Source organism: Nycticebus coucang, chromosome X (genome assembly GCF_027406575.1).
Source record: "Nycticebus coucang isolate mNycCou1 chromosome X, mNycCou1.pri, whole genome shotgun sequence".
In the NCBI taxonomy this organism is placed as follows: Eukaryota; Metazoa; Chordata; class Mammalia; order Primates; family Lorisidae; genus Nycticebus; species Nycticebus coucang.
Window position 1 is genome coordinate 5831982 of NC_069804.1, and position 24809 is coordinate 5856790.

At 45.1% G+C, this 24809-nt stretch overlaps 1 protein-coding gene across 5 annotated transcripts in view; it reads left to right on the top strand.

The window, feature by feature from the left end:
* Positions 1–24809, top strand: part of STS (steroid sulfatase) — a 173651-nt gene that overhangs the window by 133265 nt on the left and 15577 nt on the right. For all 5 annotated transcript variants that reach the window (XM_053579484.1, XM_053579485.1, XM_053579487.1 and 2 more), the window contains one exon: positions 9359–9496. In XM_053579484.1, coding sequence (XP_053435459.1) covers positions 9359–9496 — 138 coding nt within the window. The remainder of the gene's footprint in view (positions 1–9358; positions 9497–24809) is intronic.

Consider the following 24809-nt stretch of genomic DNA (forward strand, 5'->3'; position numbering starts at 1 on the left):
TGAGAGTACAAATGTTTAGGCTTCCTTGTTTTCAATTCTAAGGTAAAGTTGAAGTTGTAGTTGAGCCCGTCATCCAGTGGGTGTCCTGAATACCATCACATTGTGCACATTCGGTGAGACTCCGCCAGTCACCTGCCGTCTTCCCCCTCCCCTCCTCCTCCTTTCCCACTTGTGTTTGGCTTTCACGTGCCCATGTCAGTTGTTTATCTCTTGGTTTCATATTAGTAATGAATGTGTTGGATCCTTGCTTTTCCATTCTTGTGATACTGTACTAAGAATGTGTTTCAACTCCATCCAGGTCAACACAAAACATGTGACAGCTCTGACTTTGTAATGGCTGAATAGTGCTCCATGGTGTGTCTGTGTTATGGCTGAATAGTGCTCCATGGTGTGTCTGTGTTATGGCTGAATAGTGCTCCGTGGTGTGTCTGTGTTATGGCTGAATAGTGCTCCGTGGTGTGTCTGTGTTATGGCTGAATAGTGCTCCATGGTGTGTCTTGGTTATGGCTGAATAGTGCTCCATGGTGTGTCTGTGTTATGGCTGAATAGTGCTCCATGGTGTGTCTGTGTTATGGCTGAATAGTGCTCCGTGGTGTGTCTGTGTTATGGCTGAATAGTGCTCCGTGGTGTGTCTGTGTTATGGCTGAATAGTGCTCCATGGTGTGTCTTGGTTATGGCTGAATAGTGCTCCATGGTGTGTCTGTGTTATGGCTGAATAGTGCTCCATGGTGTGTCTGTGTTATGGCTGAATAGTGCTCCATGGTGTGTCTTTGTTATGGCTGAATAGTGCTCCACGGTGTGTCTTTGTTATGGCTGAACAGTGCTCCACAGTGTGTCTGTGTTATGGCTGAATAATGCTCCATGGTGTGTCTGTGTTATGGCTGAATAGTGCTCCACGGTGTGTCTGTGTTATGGCTGAATAGTGCTCCATGGTGTGTCTGTGTTATGGCTGAATAGTGCTCCATGGTGTGTCTCTGTTATGGCTGAATAGTGCTCCATGGTATGTCTCTGTTATGGCTGAATAGTGCTCCATGGTGTGTCTTCGTTATGGCTGAATAGTGCTCCATGGTGTTTTTGTTATGGCTGCATAGTGCTCCATGATGTGTCTTTGTTATGGCTGAACAGTGCTCCGTGTTGTACATAGACCACAGCTTGTTAGTCTGTCCATGGACCGATGGGCACTTGGGTTGGGAAGTCCCATTTTTATGTGACATTTCTTCATAGCACTTTCTTTGTGCCTAGGCACCCCGGCATGTATGAAGGATGACTTCTACTTGAAATGAAGGTCACAGCTGCATGGCCTTTGGTGAATAGGAGGTGCCGTGGAGGGCAGGACACACCTCCCTCTGCTGCTCTGCCTCATCTGTGCAGTTTTACATGTTGTTCTGTGAACAGAACAGGGCATTTTTCCTTCACAGTATAAGCAGGGGTTACATTGCCTGATCGTTTCCTTCTATTTCAACTCATTAAGCTAATTACCATTTTCAAAGTAATAAGGCTTAAATTAGTGTTGCAGCCAAATAACCCCAAGCCCCAGCGCCCAGGTGGTCTGCTTGGCTGTACCGGATAACACCACAATAAACGTCTGCCTGTTAATGATTTATCATGGGACACAAATTACTAAAGCGGCCCTCGGGTGTCTTATTGCTTGGTTCTGAGGATGACATTTATGAATACGGTGTGGGTTCTACGAATGTTTATCACTTAGTTAAAAATTGAGAGAGATTGAGCACACTTGAGCCTGTGGCATTTGCATTCAAATGGCAGAAATATGTCTCGTAATGAATGATTTGAGTGTTGTTTCCCCATCAGAAATCATCTCTGCCACCCCCGTAAGCAGCTGACTCCATGGTCCTTCTCCCCTCACTCTGGGCCAAGGAGGTGAGCGTGCACCCAGAGCGCACAGCCTGTCTCCTCAGGTCGTGACCTACCTGCTGGGTACGGTATATTTGGCATCCCGTGTTTCTTATTTCTGTCACAGAACATACCTGGTGTCCTTGTAGAATAGCAGTTGTGGTCACTCTTGTGGCTAAATGAACTCCACCCAAAATTTGGTTCCTGTGTCGAGGCCATTGGCACAGCACACCCAGAAAGAGGATGTGAGCATATAACCCTCTGGACCCCAGTTATCCATACCAATTTAGCCCCACCTGCGAATTCCCCTGCAATTTTCACATTATTTCACTTATTTTGTTGTTACCATCAATCTAAGAATATCTCCTTGCCATAACACTCCGTGTGAGCAACTAGTATGTAGGTAAATGGGTTTATAGGTTTACGTGGCTCTTGAGATTAAGCCACCGTCAATGAATAGAGGCAATATGGGAAGATGGGAAAAGAGGGCCAAGCCAGGTTTCCAGGTTCTTGAGTCCAAATGGGTATGGAGGGAGGGTCTCTAGGGGAATACAGGATAGTTCCTAAGCTGATCAAGGAATAGCTTGAGACAACAGGGAAAAGAGACTGATTCCGCTTCGCGGACCCCTGCGGTGGGGGCTCACGTCAGGGTGGCCCAGGTGCAGGCAGGAGTGTGCGTCATCCCAGCCTTCCTGTGGCAGTGAAGGAAGGAGAGCCAGGAGTCCTGATCAGCTCATGCAGCACAGCAGGAGAGGGAGAGGGAGGCTGAAAAACATCAAGATGCAGCTGGGCGAGGTGGCTCACAAGGCCTGTAATCCCAGCACTCTGGGAGGCTGAGGGGGTTGGATTGCTTGAGCTCAGGAGTTCAAGACCAGCCTGAGCAAGAGCAAGACTGCCTCTCTACTAAAAATAGAAAAATTATTGCGGCACCCTGGTGGGTACCTGTACCCTCAGCTACTCAGGAGGCTGAGGTAGGAGGATCAGCTGAGCCCAGGACTTTGAGGTTGTCATGAGCTAAGCTGACACCACTGCATTTTAGCCTGGGCAACAGAGTGAGACTCTATCTCGAAAAAAATAGAAAATGTGGAGTCAGACGGTAACACAGCCATCAATGTGTAGCTGTATTCACTAACGTCCTTGCTCGAGCACACAGCCCAGCACTACGTGGAAACCCCGTGGAAAGCAGGAGTTACGTATTTCTTTGGCATGTCTTCTGACGTGAGAGCAGAGCTGGCAATAGCTTCCTGCATGGAGTCCGTGCTGCACCCTCTTCTTCAAACTAACCATAATGGATTTAGAGTCATATTTGCCTCCATTTTCTGCTTCCCTCTTTCCCACCTGTGAAGTTGAACAGTTGTTCATCTCTTCACAGCAGGCTTGCGATTATTGGTCTGATGGGGCCAGTGCTACGTACTCGGAGGGTTCAGTGGGGCTGAATAAGAACATGTGATAAAGCCTCTGGGGTGTGAAGAGCACTCAACAGATGGCAACAAATGTCATTGACATCATCATTTTGTTTTTTAAGTTTATTTTTATTGTTTTTTATTATTGAATCATAGCTGTGTACATTAATGCGAACATGGGCCACCATACACTGGTTTTACAGACCATTTGACACATTTTCATCACACTGGTTAACATAGCCTTCCTGGCATTTTCTTAGTTATTGTGTTAAGACATCTATATTCTACATTTATTAAGATTCACATGGACCCTTGTAAGATGCACCAGAGGTATAATCCCACCAATCACTCTCCCTCTGCCCATCCTCCCCCCTCCGTCCCCTACCTCTCCCCCTTCCCCCTATTCTTAGGTTATAACTGGGTTATAGCTTTCATATGAAAGCCATAAATTAGTTTCATAGCAGGGCTGGGTGCATTGGATATTTTTTCTTCCATTCTTGAGATACTTTACTAAGAAGAATATGTTCCAGCTCCATCCATGTAAACATGAAAGAGGTAAAGTCTCCATCCTTCTTTAAGGCTGCATAAAATTCCATGGTGTACATATACCACAATTTATTAATCTTTTCGTGGATCGATGGGCACTTGGGCTTTTTCCATAACTTAGCAATTATGAATTGGGCTGCAATAAACATTCTGGTACAAGTATCTTTGTTATGATGTGATTTTTGGTCTTCCAGGTATATACCTAGTAGAGGAATTATAGGATTCAATGGCACATCTATTTTTAGATCTCTAAGTGTTCTCCAAACATCTTTCCAAAAGGAATATATTAATTTGCATTCCTACCAGCAGTGTAGAAGTGTTCTCTTTTCTCCACATCCATGCCAACATCTATGGTCTTGGGATTTTGTGATATAGGCTAGTCTCACTGGAGTTAGATGATATCTCAAAGTAGTTTTGATTTGCATTTCTCTGATGATTAAGGATGAAGACCATTTTTTCATATGTCTGTAGGCCGTGCGCCTGTCTTCTTCAGAGAAATTTCCCTTCAAGTCCCTTGCCCAGCCTGGGATGGGATCACTTGTTCTTTTCTTGCTTATATGTTTGAGTTCTCTGTGGATTCTGGTTATTAAACCTTTGTTGGAGACATAACCTGCAAATATCTTCTCCCATTCTGAGGGCTGACTGCTTGCTTTACTTACTGTGTTCTTGGCTGTGCAGAAGCTTTTTAGTTTGATCAGGTCCCAGTAGTGTATTTTTGAAGCTGCTTAAATGCCTGGGGGGTCCTCCTCATAAAACACTTGCCCAGACTGATTTCTTCAAGGGTTTTCCCTGCACTCTCTTCTAGTATTTTTATAATTTCATGTCTTAAGTTTAAATATTTAATCCAGTGAGAGTCTATCTTAGTTAATTCTGAAAGGTGTGGGTCCAGTTTCAGTCTTCTGCAGGTTGCCAGCCAGTTCACCCAGCACCATTTGTAAAATGGGGAATCTTTTCCCCATTGAATGTTTTTAATTGGCTTGTCAAAGATCAAATAATGGTAAGTTGCTGGGTTCATCTCTTGGTTCTCTATTCTGTTCCAGACATCTACCTTTCTGTTTCTGTGCCAGTACCATGCTGTTTTGATCACTATCGATTTATAGTATAGTCTGAGGTCCAGTAGCGTGATTCCTCCTGCTTTGTTTTATTTCTGAGTAATGTCTTGGCTATTCGAGGTTTTTTCTGATTCCATATAAAATGAAGTATTATTTTTTCAAGATCTTTAAAGTATGACAGAGGAGCTTTAATAGGGATTGCATTAAAATTGTATATTGCTTTGGGTAGTATGGACATTTTAACAATGTTGATTCTTTCCAGCCATGAGCATGGTATGTTTTTCCTTTTGTTAACATTTTCAGCTTTATCTTTTCTTAGAGTTTCATAGTTCTCTTTATAGAGATCTTTCACGTCCTTTGTTAGATAAATTCCCAAATATTTCATCTTCTTTGGCACTACTGTGAATGGAATAGAGTCCTTAACTGTTTTTTTTTCAGGTTGACTGTTGTTGGTATATATAAAAGCTACTGATTTATGAATGTTGATTTTGTAACCTGAGACGCTGCTGTATTCCTTGATCACTTCTAAGAGTTTTGTAGTAGAGTCCCTGGTGTTTTCCAGATATACTATCATATCATCTGCAAAGAGCGAAAGTTTGATCTCTTCTGACCCTATATGGATACCCTTGATCTCCTTTTCTTCCCTAATTGCCATGGCTAAAACTTCCATTACAATGTTAAAGAGCAATGGAGACGATGGGCAACCTTGTGGTTGTTGATCTGAGTGGAAATGATTTCAATTTAATTCCATTCAGTAGGATATTGGCTGTGGGTTCTGATCATGAGTTTACTTTTGTGGTAGAAAATTGGGATGGTCATTATGGAGGATAGGTCTGAGAATATCCTGAAAAGCTGGTTTGGTTATGGCAAATTTCTTCAACATATGAATGTCATTAAAGTATTTAATTTCTCCATTATAAATGAAACTCAGTTTAGCTGGATAAAGGATCCGGGGTTGAAAGTTATTTTGCTTTAGGAGATTAAAAGTCGATGACCACCCTCTTCTGGCTTGAAAAGTTTCAGCAGAGAGATCTGCAGTCATTCTAATATTCTTCCCTTTGTAAGTAATGGATTTCTTACGTCTGGCTGCTTTGAGAATTTTCTCCTTCATATTAACTTTAGTGAAGTTAATTATGATATGCCTGGCTGATGTCTTATTGGGGTTGAGTTGTGTTGGGGTTCTGAAGCTGTCTGCTATCTGTATTTCAGAATATCTTGGCATGTCTGGAAAATTCTTTTTCATAATTTCATGGAGAAGGACCTCTGTGCCTTACGAGGCCACTTCATCAGTTTCAGGGATTCCAAATGGGCGGATATTAGCCTTCTTCGAATTATCCCAGAGCTCTCTGAGAGAATGATCCATTTTTGCTCTCCATTTCTCTTCCTCTTTGAGAGTTTGGGAGTGTTCAAAGACTTTGTCTTCAATGTCAGAAATCCTTTCTTCTGCTTGCTCCACTCTGTTACTGAGGGATTCTACTGTATTTTTCAGATCTTTGAGGGCTGCAAATTCTTGCTTCAGTGCATCAGATTCTTTGGTGGTTTTGTCTTTAAATTCGTTAAATTCTTGAGACAACTTTTGAATTTCTCCTCAAATTTCTAATTCTGACTTTTGAATTGCTCCTCAAATTTCTAATTCCAAATTTTACTTCATTCCATTCATCTTGTTTGCAATCCAAATTCTGAATTCGATTTCTGACATCTCGGCCAGCTGTTTTTGAATGGGATCTTCAGTTCCATCTGCCATATCTTTCCTTGGGGTGGTTGATCCATTCTGGTTATTCATGTTACCTGAGTTTTTCCACTGATTCTGCCCCATGATTATTTTACACCATTTGATTTTTCCCCTGGAGCTTTGTTGAGGACCTGTACAGTGCTACGGCCTGAGAAACTGGGGACCTGTTTGGTGTGGTGGGGCTAAGTGGCTCTATCTTGTTTTTAGCTGGTCTCTGTCCGACCCTAGTGAAACAGTTACTCTGGGTTGAAGTCTCAGCTGTGGAGAAATACCAGCAATTAACTCACCCCGCCCCCCACAGGCAACAACTGGAAAAGGAAAATCAAACCTTCCTACAACCACACACCCAGGGCACCACTTGAATAGTCCTCGGGCGATTGGCTCAGTTCAAAAGCTCCAAATCAAGTGTCTCAGTTCAGCAACTGTCTCAGGTGGGAGATTTTAAAAGGTCTCTGGCAACTGGATCGCAGGTGTCTGCTGACAACTCAGATATGACTTGCTCCGGTGCTCCGTGAAGTCAGGAGAACCCACCCAGGAAATAGATTAGTCTGGGAAGGTTGATGCCTCCTTCCCCACCTTGCACCTCTGTCACACCCAGTCACCGATAGCCCTGCAGGACTGTGACCCAGGTGCCTCTAGTGAACAGATACTCCAGGGGTTGCACCTGCCTGAATAACAGGGAAATCTATATATGCTCAACCAGGCTGCTGTGCTCTGCCTCTATCCAGCAGGAGAAGATGAGGCCTGACAACCTTGGGCACTTGATGGTGGCTGGGGGGGTGTTCACTCAGTTCTAGCCCCACCCCTGATTGACGTTACCGACAGAACAGAACAGAACAACTTTGTGGGAATTTGTTTCTGTCCTTGCTAAATTCCCCTGCAGAGAAGAAGCTGTTTTGAGTTCCCAGACCCTGCACCTCAGGCACTATCTTTGCACCTGCAGGTTTGTATTTGGTTAGCTGTCAGTTCTAGCCTCCTGCCTTCCTTTGTCTATAGGCTGATGATCTCCTGAGGGCCGGGTGCATCTTAGGCTCAGTAAAGCAGTCCTCTGGGTCAGCCTCATCCTGGGAATTTTCCGGCTCTGCACCTGCGTTTTCTAGTCCCCACGCTCCGCCCAGGCTGGTACCACCTCAGGCAAACCCTTTACTCACGGGGCCTGCGTTTCCGTCCCAGATCTGTTCCGCCGTGGTTGCCACCTCAGAAGATGCCCGACCTCCTCTGGTTACCTAGGAAGAGAGAGGCTGTGGCTTCAGAATATCCGGAAGTGAGTCCTATTGTTGCCAAAAACCGCTGCTATTCTGCGCCTTGGGGCACCGCCACTCCGGTGTGGTTCCCTCTCAGCCGACCGTCCTCTCCTCACTCCCATGCCTCAGAATCAGCACTGACCAGCTGCAGTCTAGGCCCTGTCCACACCCCTCGAGAAATCACCCAGGAATCTGTACTCCTGGGGGACAGGCCTCCAGACCTCAGAGTGAGAGTGGAAGGGAGTGCTAGGAGCTCAGAATTGCAGGTAGAGAATATATACAGTTGTATACTGTATACTTTTATACAGTTTTATGCCTGGTAGGAGAATGCCATGGAACCCTAGTAGGGGAAGTAGGTCCAGTTTTTAGAGGATCTCTCCCGTGGAGTGTAGTGGGAGGACCTTTGAACTCTGCTCGTTTGTTTGTAGGGCACTCCGAGCCATTCTCATGGAGGAGGGGACTTCTGTCTGCTTGCTGATGGATTTTGTACCTTTTTTTGTATCCTTGGGGTTGCAGCTTGCCTCAGCAGGGTTGATGTGCATTCTTCAACTTTCTCTCTTGGTGCAGCTCTAATCCACCAGGTTACTTGCTAAATTTCTGTCCTTTAACTCTCCTTCTGGACACGAGCCTCTGTGGAAAGCTGGCTTAAGTCAGCCATCTTGTCTCCGCCCTTGTAAAATAAGTTTTAAAGGATGGCAGAAACCCCGGCCACAATCTGCCGAGAAGCCTCGCAGGCTATGCCAACATCGGGCTTGGCTGGCATCTTCGCTGGCAGGAGGACGAGGGATTGGGCTGAGTGAGTGGGCAAGCTCGCCGCCTGAATGCCAGCCTGCACAGCCTCTCCTGATCCAGAGAGACAGGGCTCGGTTGATCCTCGGGCTGGGTGGCTCCCTGTGGGGCAGCAATCCCACAACTACTGGAAGGCGGAGGTTCGGGCCGCAGATTTCCTGAAATATCCCTGGCTGGTTGGAACCTGTCTACTGCGCTCCTTCAGAGGCACCCTTTGCTAGAAAAAAAAAAAAAAGTCACTGGAGAGAAAACTCTGATGGAGTTGAGTTGCACATCAGGCTTGTTCTCTCGACATCATTATTTTGAAGGGTTGCTATTTGGGGATGGTATTTGATGTTGCTTTGGGGGGAAAAGGTGAGGACATAAGCATGGAAAGGGGAGGAACATAAATGTCTGTGACACCTTTAGTCTTGTGTGTGTACTATGCACATGAAAAGAGGACATTTGTTAAGTATTTCTATAAAGGTTCCTTCATATAAGAGGAACTGTGATTGTTTATTGGGTATGCTTTGTTGGGCCTCCCAACCGAGTCACATCCTGATACCCAGATTCCCCTACATGACACTGACACCATGGACTGAATCATCCCCCTGGGGTTTCAGCAGAGAACCAGCCCCCGTACACAAGTGCCTGTCCTGCCCTCCTTGGGAGGTTGACCAGCCCACGAGGGAGCCGGCCAGCCACTTCCCCTCATGAAGATTGAAGTGTTTTAAAATCGAGTGTTTCTCCCCCCTCCAGGGCAGATCTTGAACGTCCTAGATGAACTGAGTTTGACCAATAACACCCTTGTCTACTTCACGTCGGACCATGGCGCACATGTAGAAGAAGTGAATATGAAAGGAGACGTTCACGGCGGGAGTAACGGGATCTATAAAGGTGAGCAGCATGGGCGTCCACGAGCACTGGCCTCCCAGCTCATGTACTCTCTACTTTTTCCCTGATCTTAGAGTTTTTCTGATCCTCTGTGGCTTTGGGATACGAAGGGCCTCCCAGCCTTATGGGAAGTTGATGGGGAGGCCAATGTGGCCATTTCTGTTCTGGTCCCCATGGAACTTAAAAGCTCACACCTATGTCAAGACATTGGAAGGAGGGTGTGTGACCCCAAGTGTAAGTACAAGGCCGTATTGCCCAGTTGACTAAAACAAGAATCTCTCCATCCCTGTGTAGGAGTTTCCCATCTTTGCTGTAAACTGACTCAAACTGACTGGCTTAACATAACAGAAGTCCAAAGGAGATGCCTCACTCTTCTAAAATCAAATTGCCAATTCTCCAATCAAATTGGAGAATCTGTTTCCCCTGCCTTTTCCATATCCCAGAGTGGACCACTTTCCTGGGCTCTCTGCCCCCTCTCCCATCTTCACAATCAACAATTTAGCATCTCCAAACCTCCCACCCTGTGTCTCCTCTGATCTTTGCTTCTCTAACCTCCTGAGCTTCCTCTGACTGTCCTGCCTCTGTCTGAGGAGGACCCATGGGATTCCAGTGAGTCCGCCTGGATAATCCAGAATCACCTCCCTCTGTAAAGACCACACACTTAAGCACATCTGTAAAGCCTGTTTGCCATGTGGTGTAACATACTCACGGGTTCTGGGGATTAGGGAGAGAGCATCTTTGGGCTTACGCAAGCCCACAGCAGCAGTTGGAGCCAAGCCTTCATTGTGTCTGCAGCACAGAAGGAGCCTGTTCTGTGATGGATGACGCATCACTCTGCATCAGAGATACTCAGTGGGACCCAGCTCCTGGCTCATACTCAGCAAATATTTAATATAAAATATGCATATCTAGTTCTGATGCAAAATGGCCCAGGTGATAAGCTTCCTAAGTGTGTCTGTCTGTGCCAGGGTCAGGACCCTCCACCAAACCGCCCATGGATGTGGGTTGAAGGCACAAGAAGAGGTGATATTGTCGGGATGAAGGAAAACTCCTTTGGCCTCAGAACTTTAGCTAAAAAATCAACTCATAATAAAAACAGATTAATAAAAAAAAGGCTATACAGGCCACACCCAGTCACTCATGTCTGTAATCCCAGCACTCTGGCAGGCTGAGGCAGGTGGATTGCATAAGGTCAGGAGTTGGAGATCAGGCAAGAGTGAGAACCTCTCCCTTACTAAAAATAGAAAAATTAGCCAGGTGTTTTGGTGGGTGCCTGTAGTCCCAGCTACTTAGGAGGCTGAGGCAGGAGGATCTCTTGAGCCCAAGAGTTTTTTTGTTTGTTTGTTTGTAGAGACAGAGTTTCACTTTATGGCCGTCGGTAGAGTACCATGGCATCACACAGCTCACAGCAACCTCCAACTCCTGGGCTTAAGCGATTCTCTTGCCTCAGCCTCCCAAGTAGCTGAGACTACAGGCGCCCGCCACAACGCCCAGCTATTTTCTTGTTGCAGTTCGGCCGGGGCTGGGTTTGAACCCTCGATATATGGGGCCGGCACCTTACCGACTGAGCCACAGGTGCCAAGGTTGCTGTGAACTATGATAACACCAGGTCACTCTACCTACGGCGAGTCTCAAAAAATAATTAATTAAAAAGTAAGAGAAAAGCTATACAAATTTATTTCAACATACATACTTGGGAACTCTCAGAAAATGAAGACTCAGGTCTTCAGTGAGGTACAGAGTTTTTAAGGAATGGGGGCTTGATGGCACAAAAACAGGTTTTGGGAGGGAAAGAGGAAGAGGCTTTGAGTGGCCGGCAAGGATGGTCTTGTCACATGGACGAAAGCTGAGAGGTGGTGGCTGCCATAGAGAACGGACGGTAAGCATTTCTTTTCAGACCTTAAAGGTGTCAGACTGTCGGTGAATCCCTTGTAGCTTGAGAGAGGATAGACTTGGCCTCATTCTCTACAGATTCTCTGTCAGACTGTCGGTGAATCCCTTCTAGCTTGAGAGAGGATAGAGTTGGTCGCATTCTCTACAGATGTAAATCTCCTCCTCTCCCGTCTCCCAAAAGACAGCTTTCCAGTGTTACTTCTTTCTATCTGTGAGACTTGGGGTAAAACACTTCTAATTTGTTTTAGTTCCTTGGGCAAGGGGAAGGATGAATCAGAGTTCACTGGCAAAGAGCTACAAGGGTAAAGATGGAGTGCCTCGAGCTATGAGGTAGTTTAAACATAACGATGGCTCATCCCCTGCATGTGTGATAGTGGGCCAGAGACTGCAGGAAATACAAAATGTGGTCCCTGCCTGGAGGGCACTCAGGACCGACTGGTGGGTGCATTTAGGGAGACGCAGTGTGATTCAATGAAGGCTTAACATGTGTATGCAGCAGGTGCTCAGACTGTAGTAGCAAAGAGACCCTCGGCTGGCCAGGAGGTCCAGGGTGGAGGAGGCAGCGGGTGGTCTGAGTGTGCTCTCTGGCAGCGGCCCGGTGTCTGAGCGTGCTCTCTGGCTCCCCTCTGCACCTCTGATCATGTGCCGTCCTCAACAGTGATCAGGAGGAGGAGACGTAACTCGCTCTGCCAACTGCAAGGAGCTCAGTAAGGCAGGAGGATCCCCGCTACAGGCAGAGAGAAAGAGTCCCTGTGCTGTCCCACAGGCCGTATGCGACCCGGGAAGCCTTATGCCGCTGTTTGTGACTTTATGTGCAGGTCTGGATGCTCGTCCCCTGCTGAGTACCCTGGGCAAGGAATGTTTCTCACACCTGTGGTTACCCTACATCCAGCCCAACAGGGCATTCAGGGTGTCCACATGGTGGCCATAGGCTGCCCTCCCACCCCCTTCCTTGTTGTCCCAGAGTCGCAGCTCCACACGTGATGTGGGTTAAATGAAGGGCACTGACCCACCAGGATGTCTGTCTTGCAGCCTTCCTCTTATCTTGGAGCCGCAAGAAGTGAAAATGTGTAATGCTAATAATGCAAAGACAGCATTGCAGTTTTATTTACGTGAGGCTGTGGCCCGGGTGGAGAGAGTTGTTTTATTTTTATTTTGCAGATTCTAGAGTCTCTAAGGACGGAGTTCCAGGCGAGTTGCATGCTCTAGTTCACGTTCCATCCATTCTCTCACAGAATGCAGTTTAGCGGCTGCCGGGGACACACGTACACAGATCACAGTAACAGAAATGGTTAGAAAGGAGCAGGTTGCTTAGGGAAATTACTGATGCAATTCTGTGGAGCCTAGAGGCAGGGAGGGGTGGCCAGAGGCTGTGGACACCAAAGGAGGCTTTGTGGGAACGAGAAAACTTACTGGAATTTTGCTATGAAAGGCATTTGGCTGTTAGAAGACTCTATTAGTACCAGTCAGCAAGAGAGTGTCGGGGGTCTTGAACGATAGTTAGGAAGTGGTGTTGTCGTACAATCCTAAAAGCATGTCAGTAGCTGCTCCACGATTTTCTTGTGTGTGTGTGTGTGTGTGTTTCTTTTTCTTTCTTTCTTTTTTTTTTTTGAATAAAAACATTTCTAAGACATCTAATATGCGATGTGCTAGATGTCTTAGAAATGTTTTACTTTAGTGCTACAAATATCATCAATAAATGACACTTATTAATGGCTCAGCTGCTGCTCTGTAGGGAAGCATTACTGTTTTGTCAAACTTAGTAGAGATCAACTTCTCAGTGAAACATTGCTAAAATACACTGCTCTAGAACTGTGGGACTAGGACTGGTCCACGGCCTGTTAGGAACCAGGTCACACAGCATCATGGCCTGAGCTCTGCCTCCTGTCCCCACAGCACCCCCACCCACGCCAGTCCGTTAAAAAATTGTCTTGCACAAAACTGGTCACTTGCGCCAGAAAGGTTCTAGTCCAAGGCCTGTTGAGAACCAGGCAGGGCCCACACAGTAGGACTTGAGTGGCAGGCAAGGGAACAAAGCTTCATCTGTATTTATAACCACGCCCATCACTGGTATCCCACCTGAGCTCTGCCCCCTGTCAAATACCCATGTCCCTCCGCTGTAATCAATGGAAAAATTGCCTTCCATGAAACAAAGGCTGGTGCCATAAAGGCTGGGGAGGCTGCCCTTAAAGAAAAATGCACTTTTCTTCCAGCTGTGGGAAGTGGGTTTCTGAATGTTAAGACATCTCACCCCGTAAAGCTGCAGCCTCTAGAAGACAAACCCATGGGTTATGCCAGTGCAAAGGAATCCTGCCAGCTAATGCCCTGATCAAAAGAGCATCCTCTCTGAACACCAATGACTTCTTACTCCCCATCAAAACCTCTCAAAAAAGATACTTACTGGTTGAAACAGATCCTCTGTTGGATCCTCTTTATTCCCAAGTCAAATGTTTCGCTAATAAAAACCACAGGCTAATTGCTAAAATGGTGATGATGAGGTCATCCTTGTACAGAATTCAACAGATTATTCTTTTTAATGATAGGAACGTAAATCACTATTGTCTACATTTTAAAAAGTATTATTTAATACTGCCGGGCTGAGGGAATAGGAACACGCCTAATTATTTCCTCTCATTTTGTTAAGGAAATAGGTTTGTATTATTTGTTTAGATTTAGATATGAGCAAATTTTGTCTTTGTCAAAAGGCTCTAGGATAAAAAGAAATTGGGAGATAGGGGTAGGGTCAACTGTGCATTTTGGAACTAAGTCTGGCCAAATTTTAGAAATGTTGGCAATAACTCCTTCATTAGAGCCATTCCTCAAATATTTCCCTCCGAGAGCCTTCGGAAACAAACTTCCTTCTACTGTCCACATTCTGTGAGTGATCGTTCTTGAAACCACAAAGGGGTATTGGCCTAGGTCCAGTTGTTCATTGCATGAAGATCCAATAATTGAAATACCCAGGATTGCCAAGGAAGAATGCAATTCTTTTAATACGAAAACGTCTTGTCAGGAGAATAGAAGAAATTGTCTCTAATCTGGCTCCGTAATGGAGGTCATCAGCCTTTAAAGGAGAGGCCAGGTGCCTTGGGGTAGGTCTGCTGTAGCTAACAAGGGGCCATGTGCATTGAGCAGGTCGTGAGGCGGGGTGAATCTTGGCCCCAGGACGTCTGCCAGGGGTCCTTCCAAATCTCAGCTCCTTTGTCCTACAGAAAATCAGGGAAATAAGGGAAAAGGTCAAGTTAGTAGTTAGTTAAGGAAGAGGATTTAAATAAATATATTTAAATGTAAATATATATATGCGTATATATATCTATTTAAATGTATATATGTCACTGATAAAAATACATGTATGTCATATATATTTATATGTGTGTTTATATATATCGCTTAAATTTGTCCATAGAGCCAGTTACTCTAATAAAACTGATTTTCTAAGGAAAAAGCCATCTTACCTTTAAGAATTAAGGAATCATTATCTCCAGTAGAGCTTCTAAGTTAATTTGACAGTCCTGTTAGTCTGTTTTATATGACTTTCATAGGCAGCAGGATAAATAAGTAAACAACAAAATATTTCACACCCATTGCATTAGCCCGTGATCCTTTATATCGTATTCTGCTGTGTATAATGCCCACTGTTTTGTCCAAATTTTTGATAGAAAAATAAAGATACACATTAAACATGAGTAGGACTAATTCTGTATCTAACAAATGTTTTAAATTCTTTTATGTGTCACATGAAATTTTTTATACCATAATATGTCAAAAAATGAATGCGGATATTCCTTTTTAATACAAGAAATAAGTTGCTAAATATAAACAAGTAAAAATTTGAATTAAAATGAAAGATTTTTTTTTTTCCTGAAAATTTGAAGCAAAAATGTGCATGTGCATTATACGTGGCAAAAGACAGAAGTTGTTAAAGTGGACCTTCCATCGGGGCTGTGAAGGATTGAAATGTCCACACAGTGTTGTTACTTTGGGACCTTGGGAGCAGGAGCCACTGCTTGAAATTAGCAGATAACTTCAGGTTTCTGTGCAATCCTGCATTCTTTCTAGGAGTCAAGGAATACGGTTTTCAGTCTGTGTTCCTGAAACCTGAGCAGGTACGAGGTGTACTTAGCTGAGCGGGGGTGGTGGTGAAGGGCCTTTGGCTTGTTTCCACATCTTTGTGATTGTAAATTGGGCTGCTATAAATGTTCCAGTGCAAATGTCCTTGTGTTGAAGTGACTTTTTTCTTCAGGGTAGATAGCTAGTAATGGGGTTGCAGGATCAAATGGAAGGCCTATGTTCAGTTCTTTGAGGACTCTGCACCCTTCTTTCTGTACAGACTGTCCTAGTTTGTAGAGAATTCAGCAGTGCAGGAGTGTCCCTTCTCTCTGCACACACCAGCATCTGTTGCTGCAGGATCTGGTGATGTGGGCTTTTCTCACTAGGAGCACGTCTCTTCTTGAAGGAGCTGGTGGCCCCATCCCCAGCTTTCCTTGTCTCTATTACGGTTTTAAGCCCTCAGGGCTTTCCTTGCAGACAGAGGTACAAACAAATTTATGGACACGTGGAGTCTGCACCCCACTGTACCTAGTCCTACCACAACCTGGTCCAGCTTCGTCCTCCCCCTCTCCTCAAGTCTCCCAACATATCAGTCTTACTCCCACCTTAGGACCTTTTCAGGGCCTGTTCCTTCTGTTGGAAAACCCACCTGCTCATCTTTGCCTGGATTTGATCTTTCACTTGTACGATGCCCGTGTGAGGTCTCCCTGGACCACCAGATCAGAGGTTCCTGTGTTCACCCCACCTCCTTATTCTGATTCCTTGCAGACCCGCTGTCTTACCTGTCTGTTGTTTATTTCTCATAATCTGCCTCTCCTGTTACAATGGAGCCCCAAGGAGCAGGGATCTGGGCTGCCTTACCTAGCACCGTGGAGTAGCCATTCCATATGAGCAAGGAATGTTCAGGAAATCCCGGAGAATTTTCCCCCTTGTCCCTAAAATACCCTCCCTTAGATGGGACCAGAATTTCTTTTCCCAGATTTTCTCAAAGTGGAGTTCACAGTGGCTTACCTCCTCCTCATAGTACAGGGTCCCCTGTAACCTCAGGAGCAAACAGGTCTGGCTTCATTTCCATCCCGCTCCCGAGTCAAGGTCACCCTGAAGAAGGCACTTCCTCCCTCCCTTTTCCTCTGCCTACTGGCAAGTAATAAATGTCAGTGTAAAGAACAAATTTACTGTGTAGATGGTTTCTACAGAGGTGTTGGGGAAGGGAATCATATTTTCCCGAGCATTCAAGAATGTAAACCTTGTCCTCATCAAGAGAAATGCTTTTAAAATTCCCCCATGGCCTCGTGGAAGGCACTGATTCCCTGTGTGTTTCTTCTTTATCTTAAAACCCCAAAGCAGCTGAGTCGATGGCCACTGATGACTTGCTTCTTGCAGTTACTGATTTGACATCTCCCCTCATGCAGTAATGACACAGCTTTCAAAGAATGACAGATACTTTTATTGGGGGAATAAATAACAGCGAGAAACTCTGCTAGTTTATTATTAACACAAGGTAGTTATGTCTGGCTTTGATCTTCAGATGTTGGCAAACATTTTCATCAGCTTCCCAAGAGTTATCAGAGGTGCTCCTTCTTGCCAATGTCGTTACTTAGCCCTTCCAGGGGCATCTCCTAGCATCTTCCCCCTTGAAAGAACATCATTTCCTCTGCTCACGCCTCCAGTTATGGGTGAACTAATGCAGCATCATTGCACACTGACTTTATAACATGTCAGGTATGGGGCACTGGGGTAAGGCAGACGGGCCTGCCCACTCGTAGCTTCTGTTCTAATTGTGGAGTAGAGATATAAAGAGAACACATCAGTGTAATGTACTGGTAAGGGGACTCTTGAAGGACGGGAGAGGGAGTCCAAGCTGGGATGCAGAGAACATTCGGTGAAGAGATGACGTTTTGCAGGTTGATGTGTTGAATCGTTGATTGTGAGGAGGACAGGTGGTAGGAAATATATGCTACACAGATGTGAGATGCTTTTGGTCATTAAAACAGCAGCTCAGTACTTACAGAAATAAAAATGTAGGCAAGGGATGTGGGTGATGAGGCTGGTGAGGACCAGAGGATTAGGAGGCGGAGACTTGGGGCTGTGAACAGACACCAAGCTCTGCCCGTGTGTGAGGAAGGGCCATGGGCAGATGTTCAGCCAAGGTGGAGTATGGACGGATTCAGGGGCCCTTCTAGCTTGAGTATTCCCTGATAGGATGGACATCTGCAGGCCATGCTCCAACACCAAGCAGCTGATGGCAGTGCTGTGAAACTGATGTAGAGGAAGGAAGGAGAGCATGGGGTCAGGACCTACTTTGGTGGTAAAATGGGCATCAGTTATTGATTGGAGAAGGGAGAAGCTCATGGAATTGTGTATTCACACTGGTGGTGATTGAGATCAGGCATGCTGGGTGCTGTGGCATCATTCGGATGGGAAAATGTGAGTTCATTTCTGGACTAGAGTCTGAAGTACTCTACATCTGACACACTACATCCAAGTTAACATCTCCTACAAAAATGAGATAGATAGATAGATAGATAGATAGATAGATAGATAGATAGATAGATAGATAGATAGATAGATAGATAGATGAGATAGATGGATGGATGGATGGATGGATAGATAATAGATAGATAGATAGATAGATAGATAGATAGATAGATAGATAGATAGATAGATAGATAGATAAATAGATACTTGAGATCATGGAGAGGATAGATGGATGGCTAGACAGACAGACAGACAGATAGTTAGCTGATAGATGAATTATTGGTCAGGTGTGATGTCTTACACCTGCAATCCCAGGGCTTTGACAGGCTGAGTCAGGAGGATTGCTTGAACCCAGGAGTTTAATCTGGGCAATATAGTGAGATACCATCTCTACAAAAGATAAAATCATTAGCTGAGCATGGTGGCAAGTATTTGTAGTTACAGCTATTTGGGAGGCTGAGGCAAGAGGATCACTTGAGGCCAGTAGTTTGCGGTTGCTGTGAGCTGTGATCACACCTGTGCACTCTAGCCTGGAAAGTGTATCTCCTTTTTAGGACGGACAATTGTATGTATAAATGTTTATAGGCTGAAGTAAAACAGGAGATATATTAAAGACAGAGGAAAAAGAGGGGAAACTGATGAAGCCAAATCAGATAGGAGAATGGGATGGTTGATTCCAAGAGCACCAACTGGGGAAACTCACTCAGAATAGAAGGGCGTTTTATTCATGTATTCATCAGACAGATATGTATCAGATGCCTACTCTCAGTAAGGCTTTGTAATAGAGATTGAGGATTCTCTTGGAGAGGACTCTTGCAAAGATTACACTAAAGAATTGTAGCATTGACACTTGGATGGCAGAGACAGACATCAGTAAGTTGATACGAGATTATTGAGTAACCATGTATGAGATGGAGGCATTCAAGTTCAGAGTGTCAAGAACAACAAGCTATTTACCTGAATGGTCTGGATTCAAATCCCAGCCCTGCGTCTTATTATTTTTGTAGCCTTAGGTGAGTTGGGTAAGGTTTCAGTGCATCAGTGTCCTCATGTTTAGAATTAAAATCACAGGACTGTTGTCGCATCCCTCTGGCTGTTCCTGTCACAGTGAAGATATCAGCACAGGGAAAGTGCCCTAAAACCATGCCTCGCAAGCCACAAGGTGTTTCTGTTATTCGTGAGAGCTTGAGATTTATGAGGGTACCTAAGTCATTTTATCCACTACTGTATTTCCAGAACGATTCTTGTTTTAAGAAACAATTTCTAACTGACTACATGGATGAAAAAACAAAGCCACTTGGGTTTGAAAGGTAGATAGTTTAACTAGATGAGGAGGGGTGGAGAGCATGATTGCTTTGGCAAGTCCATCGGTCTTGGTAATTGATTGGATATTGGGCGGGAGGGAATGGAAGACAGCAATGATGCCTCGTGTTTGGGCTTGGATGGTTGAGTGGAGAGAGTTACTCTTTAGGGTTTAGGGCTCACAGGCAGAGACTGCTGTTTGGTTGGCTTGAGGGGAGGGTCTGAGGTCATTTAGCGTGAAGAGAGAAGAGACTCAAGGGCCAAGTCTTGAGGATCTTTAACACAGAGAGTGAAATGGAAGATGATGAAACCCAGGAAAGGGAAAAGGGAGGGAACAATTGGGGAGGTGAGAAGAAAACCAAGACAGAAGAGAAGGTTCTGGGATAGGCAAAGTAGGTCAGAAAGAATGCTGCTAAAAAACCAAGTCAGATGACAGCTCACAAGGTTCGTTGTGCTGAATGCATACATGGTGCTAATAAGTGTATTTTTAATGGAGAGAGAGGCAGGGGACTGATGGATTGAAGGGTTGTTGAAGGTGAGACAGCTTTCAAATCCTGTTGAGAAATCTGTCTATGACAAGAGGCAGGCGGAAAGAGGACATTTGTCCTGGGGAAGATTGGAGCATATTGGATTCTCTTGAGTGTGCTTTAATGCAGAGGTGATTAAGATACAAGGGATAACTGAGAAGGTCAGATGTCTGAGAAGATCATAAGAAATGAAATCCAAAACACACAAGGAGGATTGGTCTTTGGAAGGAGGAAAGATGTTCTCTAGGCAAGGGGGAAGAAGGGGAGCAGATGCCAGCAGGTGGGAACATCGGTGGCAGGACATGGAAGGTGTTCCCCAAAGAAGCCTTCTGTTTTCTCTCTGTAGAATGAAGCAGAGTTAATGCTGAATGGGGAGCGGGTTGGGAGGAAGAGGGAAGTATGTGGGGCGTGGAGGTGACGAGTGCAAAGACAGGGCAGAGTTGACATCCTGGTTGCAGTTTTGGAATTTGCAGTAGCGGTAAGGGACCTATTTGGTCTCTTTGGTCAGAAGCACAACACTGACACAAGGTGGATATTTTCATGTAGGGCTGGTATCTTGCTGAGAGGTATAATGCATATCCCAGGACATATAGATGTCTGTGTTTCAGCAAGAAAGTGATCAAAATGGCGCATTATGTGTTCTGAGCTGCTATAGGGACCAGAAAGATAGGTTCAAAATTAACAAATAACCTTAAAATCGAATCGCTATTTGCAGTGACTGGACCTGTCCATTTAAGCAGGGAATCAAACTGGCAAATCTGCACAGTTTTAGGCATTGCCCAAGTGATTTGATTGTGTTGGCTTCATTTGACAAAACGCATGACCTAATATCACATCATTCAATGTGGTGGGCTTTGGACCCACGGGCAAAAGAGCCACGTGTACAGGCAAAGAGGTTGAAGTAGGACGATGGGATGCTTGAATTCCTCACTTTGGAGGTAGAGCAGATTGCGGTCACCTGGAGCCAGGGCTGTCTGCAGGAGAGGAAGGCTGAGATTTGGGGAGAGGAGGACAATTGTGACCACAGTGGTCAAATCTGTCTGGTGAGGGCAAGGAGTTGAGGCAGCTTGTGTTTATCAACTCATTTTCCTGGATGACAAAAAAGGTTGAGTTTCCCTTTTGGGAGTCCAAGGATAAGCTGTGAGGTAAGACTCTGGTGGAGGAAACTTTCAGAATGGAATGTATTTGGGAGATGAAACATTCTGGTAAAGGTGACAGATCAGAAGAGGCTGGAAAGAGGAATTTGTAACCATACTCATCTAGAGGGTTGTTTTGTTTTGTTTTGTTTTGTTTTGTTTTAACCTACAGTGACATTCTTCTTGATTAATTCATTATTTCATTCATTCAAAAAATACATTGAGCATCATGTATTTGGATGGCATTGCAGACTTCAGTTGACTCAACAGTCAATTAGGTAGACTGTTCTGAAATACTATTTACTATCCATCCCATTGAGATGAAGAGACACAGATAGAATTGGTTGTCATACATCCCACAAACCAAAACTGGAAAGTTACCCTGGAAATTGAGAGTAGTAAAATATTACCCGCAGTGGTTGAAGGCCAAATATTACCTGCAGTGGTTGTCTTAGAAGGCTCAGCAAAATCAGAAGGGCATGTTATCCAAACTTCCAAGCAGTTGTAGAAATGATGTGGGTTTGGGGCAAAATCCTGTCAAAGCCAACGTCAAGAGCAGTGAAGTTTCTAGACTGTCAGGAAGGATGGCCTGTTGAGTGAGACATTCCTATGAGACTCAGATCAATTAGGAAGTGATGTCAGAAAGGTAGACCATGCCCAGGATATAGTCAGCTTTATACTCCAGGATGAGATAGATGGTTGTTGGGTTTTGTTCTTGCAGAAAATATGAAGAAGGAGTTCTATTAAGTAAAAATAAATAAATTTTCAGTAGATTTGGCTGTGGCATATCCCCCTAACACTGAAAGATTCAATACATGGGTTATTATGACCAGTAAAATCATAGGAAACAAATACAGCTCCTCCCAGCAAGACTGATTGAAACTGGCACACGTGAATCAGAAAGGATGCTGCCAACAGTGTTTCTTGGAAGTGAAATAATGGGCCATAACACGGTCGGTCTCCAAACTTTCATAACGACCCACATATTAATGGAGTGAGGTCAGAAAGTATAGCACGTCTGTCCAAAGTATAGCATGCAGGCCAAATGCAAACAGGCATTTGACTTTGTGAATAAAGTTATGTGGAAATGTACCCACAGCCATTTGTGGGCTTCTGGTTCCTGGGTGGTTCATGGCTACAACAGCCCAGTTGAGTTGTTGAGAAAGCCACCCAGCAATTTCAGAGAAAGCCTGAATTAAGTACTTTCTCGGTCTTTAGAGAAAAAGTTTGCCAACCCCTGACTTAGATGACTTAGCCGCATGGCGAGTTACCTAACTAGTTACTGTCTTATATTCCAACTCTGTCAGTTACTTGTAAGTTTGTTCTTCAATTCTTTATCCCTCATTTTAGAACTGCCATTAGGAGATCGTTGTTCCTTACGTTTGCCCTGATAACAAGTGGGTAACAGGCTGGCAGAACTCGCAGAAGTACTGTTATATCTCCCACGTGCGTCTGGTGGGTTTTCTTCTCTGCCATGACGACAAGGCCCAGGGGAGTGTAAAATGTAGCATCTTGGGTGAGAAAACACTTAGTGTGAATTACGCTCATCATGAGCGTCAGTGTGGTTCACCTCAGTTCCGGGAATCAGTGTTATCCCGGCTGGGGAAAAATGAAAAATAGAATCTTCCATAACAGCCTGCCGAGATGAAGCCTAAGATGACAAGCATATGCTCCTGCCATTGAAAGTGATTTGACCTGCTGAGCAGTCGCGTGCGGAAGGACAAAAATAGAAGCCGGGTTTGGAAACAGCTGTTCCTCCCCAGAGTCTGGGAGTGCGTCGTGGGAGAATCTCCTCTCGGCCTGCCTGGAGATGTGGAGTAACTCAGCCGTCATCCCCCCGCCGCCGCTGCTGCTTGCCACGAGCATCTTCCAAGTGTGAAGCTGACGATCTCTCAACCAGATTTTAAGCTTAGACCGTGCCTTTTTCTCTGCTTATCAATTTTTGGAAAAAGAAATGATCCACATTCCTTAATCCAGGGGTCCTCAAACTTTTTAAACAGGGGGCCAGTTCACTGTCCCTCAGACCGTTGGAGGGCCGGACTATAGTTTAAAAAAAAAAAAACAAAAAACTATGAACAAATTCCTTTGCACACTGCACATATCTTATTTTGAAGTAAAAAAAAACAAAACGGGAACAAATACAATCACACCGCCGCATGTGGCCCGCGTGCCGTAGTTTGAGGACCCCTGCACCTGTTTTTCCTTTTTAATCCTGACACACATGCCACCAATTTTTGACGTTCCTAAGCTTATTTCTCCTTTGCAACCTAACTCAAAACCAGTCAACACAGGGCAGGTTTTCCCAGGTGGAAGACGGTTCTTGTGATGTTCCTCGGCACTCTTGAGCCGTCCTTTGAGATGCTGAGTGTCTGCGAGGCAGGGTCCCTGTGTTTGTGTCCTCTGTGGGATCCTGTCAGCTCCGCAATAAGAGTTATCAGTGGGGATACGTAGGGGGGGTCACTGCGTACGTTGTCAGTGTTAAGGTTCATCATTTCACTGCCAAGAATGCGGTCAGCAGCGTCCTTTCTGATTCACCCCTGCAAGTTTCAACTTGCTCAGCTTACCTGAGTCGCTGGGAAGGCTTCATTTATTTCCATCCACGCGGATTTGATGTGTCTTGATCTTTGCATATGTTAGAACTGTCGTGATGACCCACGCTTCTGAGCTGTCCTTGGGGAGTGGGAGTTTGTGTAGGGCACAGTCCCCACTCAAATGTCTTTGTGTCCCTTCTGGGATGTTGAGTGTCAGCAGAGCCAGTGTTTTCTGGGATAGATTCTGGAACAAGAGGTGAATATCAGAGCAACAGAAATTCAAATGCAGGCCTCCAGGGTCAGGGAATTCAAGTCCCATTTCTACTTCCTATCAGCTGATACACATCCCTCCAGCTGTCAGTGTCCAAATCCGTGCAACACTGAGGCTATGGAAATGTTGCCTTATGTGGCAAAAGGGACTTTGAAGATGTGATTTTGAGATGAGAAGGCCACGGTGCCTTCTCTAAGAGGGTCCTTATAGGGGAAAGAGGAGAGTGGAGAAGCAGGGGTTGGAATCACAGAGACCAGAAGTTGCCTCTTGTTGACCATGAGGACAGAGAAGGGCTCCCCAAGCCAAGGAAGCTGGCAGCCTCGAGAACAGGGATTTTCCACCGGCATTGAAATTATATGCTATGTAAACTTTGCCCAAGTTGTCTTAACTGTGGAACGGGGGGTGTACCTCACAGACTGATGGTGAGGATCAGAGTTAACAGAATAACCCAGTGTTCTTCAACCTTTTTTATCCAAGGGCACTGACCCTGTAGTTAAACTTCTGTGGCACACTTAAATTATGTTGATCAAAAAAAAGAGTACAAAAAAGAATATATTTTGTGTGCTTTGATCTTTTTTTGAAAATAATTTAATTGATGATCTTTAAAATTTTCACGGCACACCACTTGAAAAATCACTGTTGTAGCTAGAGGCTGCCAGCCTCCTTGGCTTGGGACACCCTTCTCTGTCCCCAGGGTTAGCCACAAGCATCTTCCACCCTCTCTGTGTGAGTCTACTCCCTGCTTCTCTGACCCTCTTTCCCTGTATGGATCCTCTCAGACAAGGCAGCATATCTCACAATCACATCTTCAAAGTCCCTTTTACCATATAAGGCAAGGTTGCCATATCCCCAGGTTCCGAGGATTTGGACACTGACGCTTGCTGACACGCTTGTTTTACTGCCTCAGCTGGTAGGAAGCAGAAATGGGGCTTGAATTTCCTGACCCCAGAGGCCTGCATTTGAGTGTCTGTTCCTCTGATATCCCCGTCTCTTCTGGTTACAGAGTCGTAGTCACCTTCGTCAAGCATAACACGCTGACCCTGCCATACGTGGGGGGACGGTATCGTGCATTTGACTTTTACTCTGGCACTGCGTGTTTGCTCACAGAGTACTCACGGAATGCATGTA